The sequence below is a fragment of the Grus americana genome, chromosome 3 (genome assembly GCF_028858705.1).
Source record: "Grus americana isolate bGruAme1 chromosome 3, bGruAme1.mat, whole genome shotgun sequence".
Taxonomy (NCBI): Eukaryota; Metazoa; Chordata; class Aves; order Gruiformes; family Gruidae; genus Grus; species Grus americana.
In genome coordinates, this window is record NC_072854.1 from 123,965,851 (window position 1) to 123,977,443 (window position 11,593).

An 11,593-nucleotide genomic window follows, 5' to 3' on the forward strand; every position below is an offset into this window, starting at 1 on the left:
CACAAGTATGGATGTGGTACATTAAGATGCACTTATTTCTGCATTAAGCAAAATTCAAAGCTCAGTGTTTCAGTCCTGGCTGATTGTCCTCACAGAACCCATCCTTTAACTATTCAAGAAGCACATGCAGACAAGATTTATATCAAGATCATGACTTGAAGATAATTCTTAATGCTCTCTCAGTAACTATACATCTGTATATATGACAATAAGACCTCAGACAAACTGTGCTTCAGTTTACTAATTAAGACATGACTTACTAGCTCAGAAGCCAATGAATTTTCATTGCTAGAGTCATTTTCTTATGTACACAAAGCTTTATTGTACCTCATTAAATACCCTATAATTTGGAATGCCTCGCTGCCCTTGACTCCTGTCAACATCTATGCCTTTTGCGTGTGAATGGTAGTACAAATTTTGAACCTCACACTATACTGACTGCTGTGCTCTTCCCTAACTGTTATCTAATTCAGCTCCAATCCCTGCACAACCTGCAGCAACTCTCCATTGTTCACTTCCTAATAAAATTTAAAAAACAAACAAAAAAAAATTAAGAATTCCATTAGTACAGAACAGAAAAGACAGGACACCCTTTCATTAGCACACATAATATACCCTACAAGGCTGAAGTTCTTAAACAAGCAGCACTTACTAAGAGTTATTATAATATTCTAACTCCACATTATAACTGCCAGAGTTCAGAGAATTTCACAATTTAATCATTGTAATATTTCTAAAAACTATTTTACTATTATAAAATCATAACACTAACTCAGAAAGCTGTGCAAAGGACTATGTTACATTAGGTCCTGTACTCAAGTTAAAGGTATTCTCTCCAAGCAAGGACTCAGACAAGGTTTTAATGCGAGGACTCTCAATTCTGGCACTAAAAAAATAAAAGGCTGTCCACATATTTCAGGCAGACAACACTAACAGCCGTGCAAGCTCCTGATGAGCTCTCAGAAGTAAAGACAAATATTTTGCATCTTGATCCAATCACCATGAAAAAGAAATAAATGATTCTATCATCTTCAGTATATACCAAAACAAACTCCCACTCACTACTCAGAAAATACGTTATTCTTAAAAACATACAATGAAATAAACAAAAAAAATCCATGCGTCAGATCCATCCTAGGTGTAACACTAGTAAAGTCAGGGGATGCGCACAAGTGCTGGCTTGCAGAGTGTTTGTCAAGACACTGTCAGTAATGGCACTGTGATTTATTGTTAGCCTTTCGCTTCTGGAGGTCTGTGGTCAGATGTCATTGAAGTTCCAACAGACACTCAAAACAAGAGATATGGCCACACATCTCAAATTAATCAGCCAGCCAGCATAGCTGCTAACCTCTACTTCATACTGGGTAAATGTTGGAAGATAAGGGCACTATTCACAGGTCTGAAGGGAGAGTTACTGAACGGGCTATATCAGTGCTTCTGTGTGATGGTGGTACACCACAGAAACTGGGGGAAACGAGTAATTGACTCATTGGCAGAAGCTGTATAGCCATCACCAATTCCCTCCCACCTCATTAACACCCACCCACCCATCACAGACTAACATGGTTCTAAAGGATATGTAGTATACTGGTGAAGGTTTAAAGACAGTATATCTATATTCCCCACTCTGTTTCTTGCAGTGAAAATGTCATTGCTTCCATCAAAGAAAGACTGAATTAGCATCCAGTCCTTACTGCAAACCCAGATATGCAACCTAAGGGAAAAGGGAAAAAGTATAGAACTTGAAAGTAGTGACTGCACAGAAAGTGCTGTGTGTCACGTGTGGCTCTGGTGCATTCAGAGTCCCATAACAAGAGGCTGTTCAGCTGAATCCTTCCTACTCTTCCCACCATAACATGTAGTGCCACTGCCTATCTAGCATCAGACAGGGACAGAAGCAAACCTCTGTGATCAGCACCAGCCTGTTTGCCACCTTGATCATCCACTGAACGTGGAATATCCATATGCTGGAACATTCACATAACTGTTTGAAACTAGTCAAGTTTCTTTATAAGGAGAGGCAGCAGTCTTAATGTATCAAGAGTTTTGCTGGAAGGATGATCCACCTTCTACTAAAACATTCAAACCAAAACTGGCTTTGTCAGTGAAGTTAAAGATATGTAAGTGTGAACTTCTCCCAAAAGCCCTACAACGTGAGTTTCTAGTAGGTTCATTGTTTTGGTATTACAAGCCACATTTTCAACTTGGTAAATTAGTCCACAAAAAATGAGTTTGGTAATAAATGCAGTGCACACTAGTCACAAACATATTCACATATTGTGCCCCAGTTCTCTTACAGTGTGTAATAGCTAAAACTATTTACAAGTTTGAGGTAAAACCTAGGGAATTCAATTGAACAACTTGGATTGACATAAAGTTTTAGAGCTCTACACTTAAAATAATAAACTTCTGAAATAAACAGTAGATTACTTCATACTGGCAAGCAAAAAATTCTATCAAACCAGTAGCCTTTGTTTATACAGCAGGTTACTCTCAAGAGTAAGGAATGCTGTATCAGGCTCCCAACGGCAGAGGTACAGTAGTGGGTGCCATCGGGAAAGCTCAAGTCACACACAAAGTACTGTACATTGCTATTAATGACAGGCAAATTATTTCCATTTCAACTTTAAGAAACATAACACGTAAGCAAACCTACATCAAAACGTGGCATCATTTCACTATTTGGCCAGCAGGACATGAGCTATTTCCATGGAGAGGATATCAGTTAACTTAGTAACATTATTATAAGCTTTTTCTCTCTGAAGCCATATTGCAGTTCCCTCTTTTTACTCAGCACAGTATTTTCTATTTTCCTTATAAGAAGCACATTTATAGCAGAAATTGCTCAAAATTTAAGCTGAGTGTCCATTTAGCCTACAAATACCTTTGCTCAAGGAGAGGTACTGTTGCATTTGTTCTGCAAGAATCCTCACACCTCCAGCAGTATATATAGTGTTAGTCAGCAGTTTTATTTCTCTTCATTAATAACCTCAGCAGGAAGCAAAAAGCACATATGAAAGCCTTCTGATACTTTCCTTTCACACAAAAGTCAAAGCGCAGAGTAAAACAAAGGACTTCTTAAAATAGAAAGTTTACAATAAATTGCTTAGAATAAAAAACACCACTTAGACTGCAAATGCTGAAAGCACATTAATTTATATAGAGGCACTTATAGCCCACATATTTGTGTCGGAGTTAAACTGTCATGTATTATTCTAGGTTGCATAAATGTTCTCTTTAAAATGGTTTTACCGCTGGTATTTTCTCTTTTAATTTCAGCAATCTTTCTATTCCAAATACCTCTATGCTCATTACCTAGAATGGTTAGGTGTGATCACAGCAAAAGACTGTTATCATGTTTTATTTGGTTAGAGCCTTTAAAATGAAATACATATGTTTTCAATTAACAAACATCAAGCCAAATTTAGCGTGCTTATCCCATTTTCTGTCACTCCAAAGGCTGAGGACACCCATTTCAGAAAAATATATAGGAGAACCCTGAAGTAATTTTTTTTTTAAAGCTTTATAAATCTTATAAATGAAAGCTGACATGTCATACAAGAAAAAATACCAAGATCAAACCTTTGAGCATAGAAAATGAGAAGAATTATGAAAGGAAATGTTATCACCTCATCCTTTATTCCTTCAGCTGTGCCTATGGACCAAAGACAGCTTCAGACTGAAGTAACTTCCCTTGTACCTGATGACAGTTTAAAATATGCATGAAGCCCAAATGATTAATGCATATACCATATCCCGTAAAACAGACTACAGCCACACATCGTATTTCTGATAGCGTTGTAATATCATATTGCAACTGCTTTACCTTTAGCTTAAAAGTTTGTCAGAAACCTGCAAGTGTTCTAACTCCATTCCCCGCATCTTTACATACAAAGTTCTGGTATAGATAACTGTACGCTACTGCATACATTGCTTCTCTGTGGTCACGCAAGTGCTGACAAGACCAGAACTCCAGGTGAATGGGAGCTGTCAGCAGCGGATAGAAGCTCTCATTCCAACAGATATAGCTCAGCCGTTCACAAACATGCTTTCCAATTAGAAACAGCAATTTCCGGTAGACAGTACAGTACTTTTTAGAATGAGGTTTGACACACAGAGGAATAACTTCTCTCAGACTAGATTCAGAGTCAAGACTAAGGAAGATGGGACAGGCATGTACTGAGTCTGGTAAGTTCGGATTCCATAGTTACAATATCGTATTTTATTCCTTTATTTACAAAGGAGTCAGAAGATGTTAGTCTCTGCTATTCATCATCTAGGATCACAAACACTTCACTCTTGCTGCTCAAATGACAATCCACAACTACTGCAATAAGAGTAAAAGTGCCCTGCAAAATAATCACACAGATGTGAAATCAAACATCTACTAGCTAGATATACTCCAAATTTTAAAACAAACTAGGTTCCACCAACATGATATCATATACTTACTATATGATTTTTGGGATAAGAATCAAAAATAGCATCCTTTTTTATTGCCCATCAGAGTTTAGGGCCAGGTTTCCATGCCACTTTCTAACTCATGCTTTCACAATTTCACCACTCCTTACAACAGATGCAAAAGATCAGGACTTTCATTACAGCACAATGCACAGTTCCCCATCTATACTCAGTTGGCAGGTTCATGTACACAGGTATACACAAGACACGCAAATTAAGATTTACACATTACTTTCACAGCAATAACAAGTGATAATGGTCAGCATTTTTACCGCTTCCATACTAACTGTTCTTCTCCATAACTTTACAGTAGCTGACAAAACACAAAACCCCAAAATGATTCAGCCTTGCTGTGAAGACCAAGTTTTCCTGAAGTTTAAGGTCTCTTCCTCAGAGCAAAGCTGTCAAGAGTTTTACCACTAACCAAGGTCAGACAAATGTCGGAATTAAACCTCATGCTTGCATCAAATTATATAAATATGAAAGAAGAGAGGTTTGACAACTTACTGCTGAGAGACGTCCTCTGGAAAAATGATTATATAAAGTGTAGGACAGGCAAAGCTCTGATTAAAGTCAATAAACAGACTCCCAAATCACCGGCTGCCCTCTCCAGCACCTTGTGGCCAGAGTCCAAATTGTAGATACTTGAAATACTCTGCCAAAAGGACACCAGTCAACTGAGGTTTAAAGTAACAACTGCTTTCATTGCACTGTTAATAATATAGCCGAGTTCTTAATGAGACTATTTGGACAAAAAAATAGCAGAAAGCCCACCATGTTGGGAGCAGAAAAAACGTATCTTTGTCTGTGTATGACTTTTAAAAACATATACTTAAAACCTTAGATCACCTTTCTAAATAAACAGTGACTGGACTGATGAATATCATGAGTGCAAGAAGCCACTTTTAGGAAGTCTGATTCCATACTTCACGCTACTTACAGCCAGGTCAATTTTAAACAGAAAGAACTGAGTGGAGAAAGAAATACAGTATTTAATGGAAGCTTTGTAAGACCAACTTTTATAACTTATATATTACACATTTTCAAACAGTTGTCATACACTTATCAATAAGTTTAAAGTCATGAAAAAGAGAAATCTCTACACTTACCACTTTGGGGTTCGCCAGCCCTGTCAAGTATAGGCATTTCACTGAAAGTAAACTGGATTTACCCCTACAGAGCAGGTTATCTTAACTGAAGGCATTCTGTAAGTTAACCGCGATAGGTAAATGTGAGACAGCGATGTGATAGATGATGAGGACAGCACCCGGCACAGAGCTCAGTGTCTCCTCCATCTCACAAGCTGATCCAACAAGTGGTCAGTTCCACCGATGTCAACACAACTTCTCACAGCTGCTTATAAAATGGAAACACATGAACTCCATCCAAGACAATTTACTAAGGCAAAATCCCCACTTTCTTTAGAACTTGACTTCAAATCTAAGCGTAAAGGTCTGAGAAATGGGTTTTCAACTATGACGCTAATATCCTTCATGAAAACATCTTAAAGCGCATAGAAGAAACAAAATGGAGCAGACTATAGACATTCTGCTAAGCCTATAAAAAGTTATTTCTACAGCATAGTAGGATGTCTGAACTTTGATTTTAGTCATTTCATTTGCTGTATTTCATTCATTTCAATATCATTGTAACCACCTGACCTTCAAAAATACCAAAATACTTAAATTGTGACTATCTTAAAGTAATGAATTTCAATCAGTGAGGATACACAGCTCTTAAAATCTAGGCATGTTTACTGGGTATCTTTCTAAAATGCAGCAATAACAACACAAAAAAGCCCCAAACCCTTAAGATCTTCCTTAATTTTTAATTTGTTATAATTAAACACATGTAAACTCAAGGTTTTGAAAAGCTTTAGGAACTATCAGATTCATTTTTATTTATCCTAGCTCTTCATCTACTGTCTTTTCCAGAGTTTATGGAAAAGGATATAAGAATATTACATCAATAAACAGGAAATTTTAAAATATTTAAAGCTACAGAGTAGGTTAGGAAAGTGGAAATGAAATTGGAGACATTCACCTCCATTCTGCTGACTCAAATATAGGCAGGACAAGAAACATACACAATTCCTCTCTGATGTAAACAGCAATCTACCTAGGGACAAACAGTTTACATCTACCAACCACAGAGCAGGAGCAAGGCCAAGAGCTGCTTCTCGATACCTTACCAACACTCAAGATGCACTTTTCCTCTACTTTTTTAATCCACCCAACACCTGCTGGATGGACAAACAGGTTTATTCCAATTAAATCACTTACTAAAGGAATAATGCTGACACCAAATTTGTTACCTTTCATTTCACATAGAACATTATTCCTTTTCCAGAAATAGATGAAATAGCACTGAAACTACCTTAGTAATTTTCAAAATGATTTTTTGCTAAACGTATTGACCCACCATTCATTCCATTGTATATACTTCTGTGGTGAGGTGACAGGTCATCTGTTACTTGTCTCCTGAGGGTACCTTCTCTGCTGCCTCCACTGAGATGTTTGAGGTGCTCTGGGCTCCCTCCATAGTGTTGTTTGAGATGCTCAGGGCTCGTACCCCTCCCTTTGTGGAGATGTTCTGTACTTCCACTTGGCGTGTGCTTTTGAAGATGATCTGGGCTGCCACTGCTGTGCTTTTGATGCTCAGGGCTACTACCAGGCCTCTGCTTTTGAAAGTGTTCAGGGCTACTACTCAAAACGTGCTTTGGGATAGTTTCGGGACTGCTGCTGCTGTGCTTTTGTTGTTCAGGTGCTTTGACAATGGTTTTGTGATGTTCCGGACTTGGTCCTTTCAGGTGATGATCAGGACTGCCAGAACTCCTGGGCTTCTGGAGGTGCTCTGGGCTGATACTCCTGTGTTTCTGATGCTCAGGGCTTCCTTCACCCCGAGTTTTTTGAAGGTGTTCTGGACTAGTACTCGGATGATGTTTATGATGGTCTGGACTGTCTGTACTTCCCGTGCTAGAAGTACTGCTCCCATCACCGACATCTCTTATGTAAGTACTCGTGGCAGTTAACTGGCACAGGCTGATTTGGCTGTCAATAGAGCTCCGGCTGCCTGCTCCACCACTTTTCTCCTCATCCAGCAACACACACAATTCTTTCAGCTCCAGGTTTTCCTTAACAACTTCTTCTTGTCTGACTTCCAATTCTTTCAGCTTCTGTAAGTATAAGGCAACCTCTTTGTGCATCACGCTAGCACTGTATCTGCCCAGTCTCTGCCATTCACGGGACACCTTCTTGCCTTTCTGCCTGTCATCATCCAGAAAGCAGCAAAGGTCTCTCAGTTCTTGGTTATCTTCTTGCAGCTTCTGGTTGATATCCTTTAAAAGAAAGATAATCATGACAGAGAAGTCTCTAAAAGAATTAACATTATACCATTACTGTTATAGAAGCCAGTGAACAGCACTGTTATACACCCATCATCTAAGCACTCGAGCGAGGCATAAATAATTGCGTGGGTAGATCTGGCATGTTATAACATCATCATGTTTCAAACAAACAAAGCTGCTATCCAGTAAAAAGTGACTATAATGTGGAGCCAGTCTTGAAGGGTTCAGAGACTAACTTCTGATACAGCATAAAAGTTTCAGGTGCTTAATTAATTTTCATGCTAAACAGCAGAATCATTTAGCTCCCAAACAGGGCAAAGATCATAAGCGCTCTCATGATGGTCTCACTCCCTTGAGAAATACTCACCTGTGAGTTATCGCTGACTAAAGCCACAAGGTACATCAGAAATACATCACTTAAATAATTAGTTAATTAACATTTATACTCTCTATTCCCTAAAGCATATTCACATATAAAGATGAACTTTTTAGAGATTTAAAATATTTGGGTTTTGTTTGATTTTACTTCAGATTTGCATAAAAGAACCTTGTCAGTCATCACTTAATCAGAATTGCTTCAGCCACTCTGAAACGATCTGCTTTAATAGATTTTTCCCTCCTAACAAAATGAAGTACCTGATTCCATACCCCTCTTTAAGTGAGGAACAGTCTGAAGCAAAAATGTTCAAGCTATTACTATAGCAAAATAATATGCCAAAGAAAACATTTTCAGTATTTTATCCTGCTAGTTTTACTAAACTGGCTTGCAACCATATTTATCTTTCTCCCATCTAAATATTCATTCCTTCTTATGTACGATATAAGAAGTAGAGATTAGCCACAATTTAGCCTCATGGAAAGCCCATTTAGCACTGTATCTTAAGAAAATGAAGCTTTTGTAACTCCACTGCATTCGTGCGCACACATGCATGTGTTTGACCTTTGCCTCAAAATAACTTTGAACTTGACCAATTTCAACCCACATTTGCCAAAGGAGAAATCTCAATGAGGCTACAAGATAGCCTTAAAAAAATCTGTGCTGGTGAGACAGACTTAAAATGACCTCATGGTGGAATTAAAAAAAGTTTGAGGGGGAGCCCACAATTCAGCAGTCAGAGGCAGGAGGCACCCACCCACCCAAACCAGGTGCAGCTGGTCACTGTTACTCATGGAGCAGTTATTTCACACAGGACAAAGGAGGTAGATGTCCAGGACACCAATGTATGGCTCAAAACCTCATTCTCCCAAATTCCTTGTAAAAGTTTCAGCTGAGGCATCTGAACAAAGGGCGGGAGTTAAACATCACTTAAGGAGCTGAGAATTGAGAGAGGAATTTGTCATTCCTTCCTACACATCTTGGTGTGTTTTGTTATTTACCTGGAAGATGCATAAATCCATATGATGTCACAACACCTTTGCACATAACTTGCAGAAAGATACCATTGCTGTAATTTAACTTACATTTAAAGTGTAAGCTTTATTTTTACTAAAGTACTATCACGGATGGGTCTTTTGTACCCCCAGTGACCATATATTGTCAAAAAGAGGGCGGGAGGACACACAACACTCATACTTTGCAGGGCAACTTGGGAGGCAGGAGCAGTCTTCCCCCACATGCTATTTATTTCATGCCACACTATTATCAAAGACATTTTCTCAATAATTTAGTTGCTTAAAGCCATTCTACAAGTCATGAATGCTCTTCTAACGTACTCTCACGTAACAATTCAAAAGCCCACGCTGCATCTCTGTCTCTCCTTCCCTCCAAGCTCACCTCACCAATGGAATTTCCCCATAACAATGTCCTTTCACAAAGCAACAAGACAGAAAATGTTTTGTAGTCGTGCCTACTTTAAGACAACTTTCTAGGTCTATAATACACGTGTACGTGCTACATCAGGGTAATTATCTGTAAATAGTTACACTATCTTCCCAATCCTCAGAACTGAGAAGGAAACATTAGGGACTATACTTCTCATCCAACGAGAGAGTTAAATTAAGGAGGGCTAAAACATTACAGACTGGGTCTGCCTCTCACTGTAGTCTGCCAAAGCATACAATCAAAAATGGTCTGATCAGAGATGTGTTATCAGATGTCTTTTTCAGGCAATAAACTAGGGATTGGTTCTGATCATCCCGAAACAGAGTGTAAGGGTTTGCCATCACCTGCTGCATGCTGCACTGCATCCTGGAAATGCCCAGCTCTCTCCAGCAGCCTACCAAGCTGCCTGATAGATGAGTAAGTCATCTTAAAATAGCGACAGAAAACAGCTTAAGCTATACAAAACCTTTTTAATATCTACAGCTCTGCACACCATTCTTTCACATGCACTTCAGACAGGATCATTTAACCTTACCAAAACCCAATGAAGTCTAACACAAAAGGGACAAGGCTTAAGTGTTTTTATCAACCCCAAGCATACTGGGGCAGAGCATACAACAGCTGTGCTCCACAGCCTGCCGGATAGTTGGTCATCTCTTAACCGGGCACTCGATTTTCAAGCGGGATCAAATGCTATTCAGTCCTTGTTCACTTTTCATGCGATTCTCGGTAACGGCTCCTCCCAGACCATCCACCTGATGAAATTGCTCCCAGCGGGACGGGCGGGGGACGCGGGGACACGGCAGAAAGTTCAGGGGTCCCACCCTGCCCACCCCGCTACCTTCAAGCCACGGATCTCGCCGAGGTGGAGCTGGAGGCGGCGGTTCACCTCGCGGATGAGGTTGCTGTGGTCCAGCATCGCGCTCATCTTCTCGGCCTCGGCGCGGCGGAGGCTGCGGATCAGCTCCTCCTTGCTCCACTTGAGCAGCTCCTCGTCCGACACCTTGGACAAGTCCTCGGCCGGCGCCGCCCCACAACTTTCCGCCGCCACTTTCGACATGGTGGCGGCTCGGCAGCCCGGGGGCACCCCGCCGCCAAGGGGCTACAGACCTCCCGGGGCCGCCCCACCGCCGCGGCCGCCCCGCGGCGCGCCGGGGAAAGGGCAAGCCCGGAGCCGGCGGGCAGCGGTACCCCCAGCTCCAGCGCTTGCGGCGGCTGGGCCGGGCTGGGGGTTACGAGGGAAATCACTTCTGGCCCCAGGCAGCGGATCCTGGAAAAAAGGAGGAAGAGGAGGAGGAAAGGGTGTGGAGGAAGCCGGGCCACAGTCTGGGGAGCAAACTTCCCCCGTCGGGAAGGAAAAAAAGAAAAAGAAAAAAAAAAAGAAAAAAGACCAAGACAAAGGAAACCCCAACAAGCCCGGCTCTTTCAACAGGTCAGCGGTAGCAGCGTGCGCCTCGTCCCCCTTGGTGCGCCAGGGCTGCCCAGCCCTGGAATCGGTGTCTCTCACGGTAACCGATGCCCCTCGGCCGAGGGATGCAGGCGCGCCGAGCGGGGAGGATGCGAAGTCCCGAGCCAACGCACCATGGCGGAAGGAGGGAGGGGAGGGGAGGGGAGGGTCGGGTCGGGTCGCGCGGCCCGGCTCCGCCGCAGCGGGAGGAGCGCGTCCGGCGGGCGCTGCCGGCGCCAGTGGCGGGCGCGGGGCGGCTCGCGGCTTTTCACCGGGGCGCACGCCACGTGCGGGCGGGGGAAGAGACCGGGGGAGGCGGCGCGGCACTGTCCCCGCGCGGCTCGCGGGCGCCACCTGCCGCGCGCTGCCCGCCAGCCCGGCGGGGGCTGCCCCGGGGGGACACGGCCGGGCACCGCCGGTCGCTCCCGCCCGCCCCGCGGCCGGCCTTCACCTCCCCCGGCTGCTTCTGGGGAGGCTTCGCCAGGGCGTGTGGAAATGCTCGGAGGAAGCCCGGAGG

The 11,593-nt window shown here is 42.2% G+C and overlaps 1 protein-coding gene across 9 annotated transcripts in view; it reads right to left on the reverse strand.

Annotated features, from left to right (window-relative positions):
- Positions 1-11,323, reverse strand: part of CCDC85A (coiled-coil domain containing 85A) — an 82,316-nt gene extending 70,993 nt beyond the window's left edge. For 3 of the 9 annotated variants that reach the window (XR_008576548.1, XM_054821803.1, XM_054821804.1), the window contains exons 1-2: positions 10,471-11,315; positions 6,883-7,798 (exon numbers count right to left, since the gene is read on the reverse strand). Coding sequence is in view for 8 of the 9 variants with exons in the window: in XM_054821803.1 (XP_054677778.1) it covers positions 6,883-7,798; positions 10,471-10,689 (1,135 nt within the window). In the remaining variant the exon portion in view is untranslated. Of the gene's footprint in view, positions 1-344; positions 519-3,629; positions 3,701-6,882; positions 7,799-10,470 lie in introns of those variants that run through there. The other 6 variants (XM_054821802.1, XM_054821800.1, XM_054821805.1 and 3 more) reach the window with 5 other exon arrangements.
- Between the last annotated feature and the right edge of the window lie 270 nt (positions 11,324-11,593).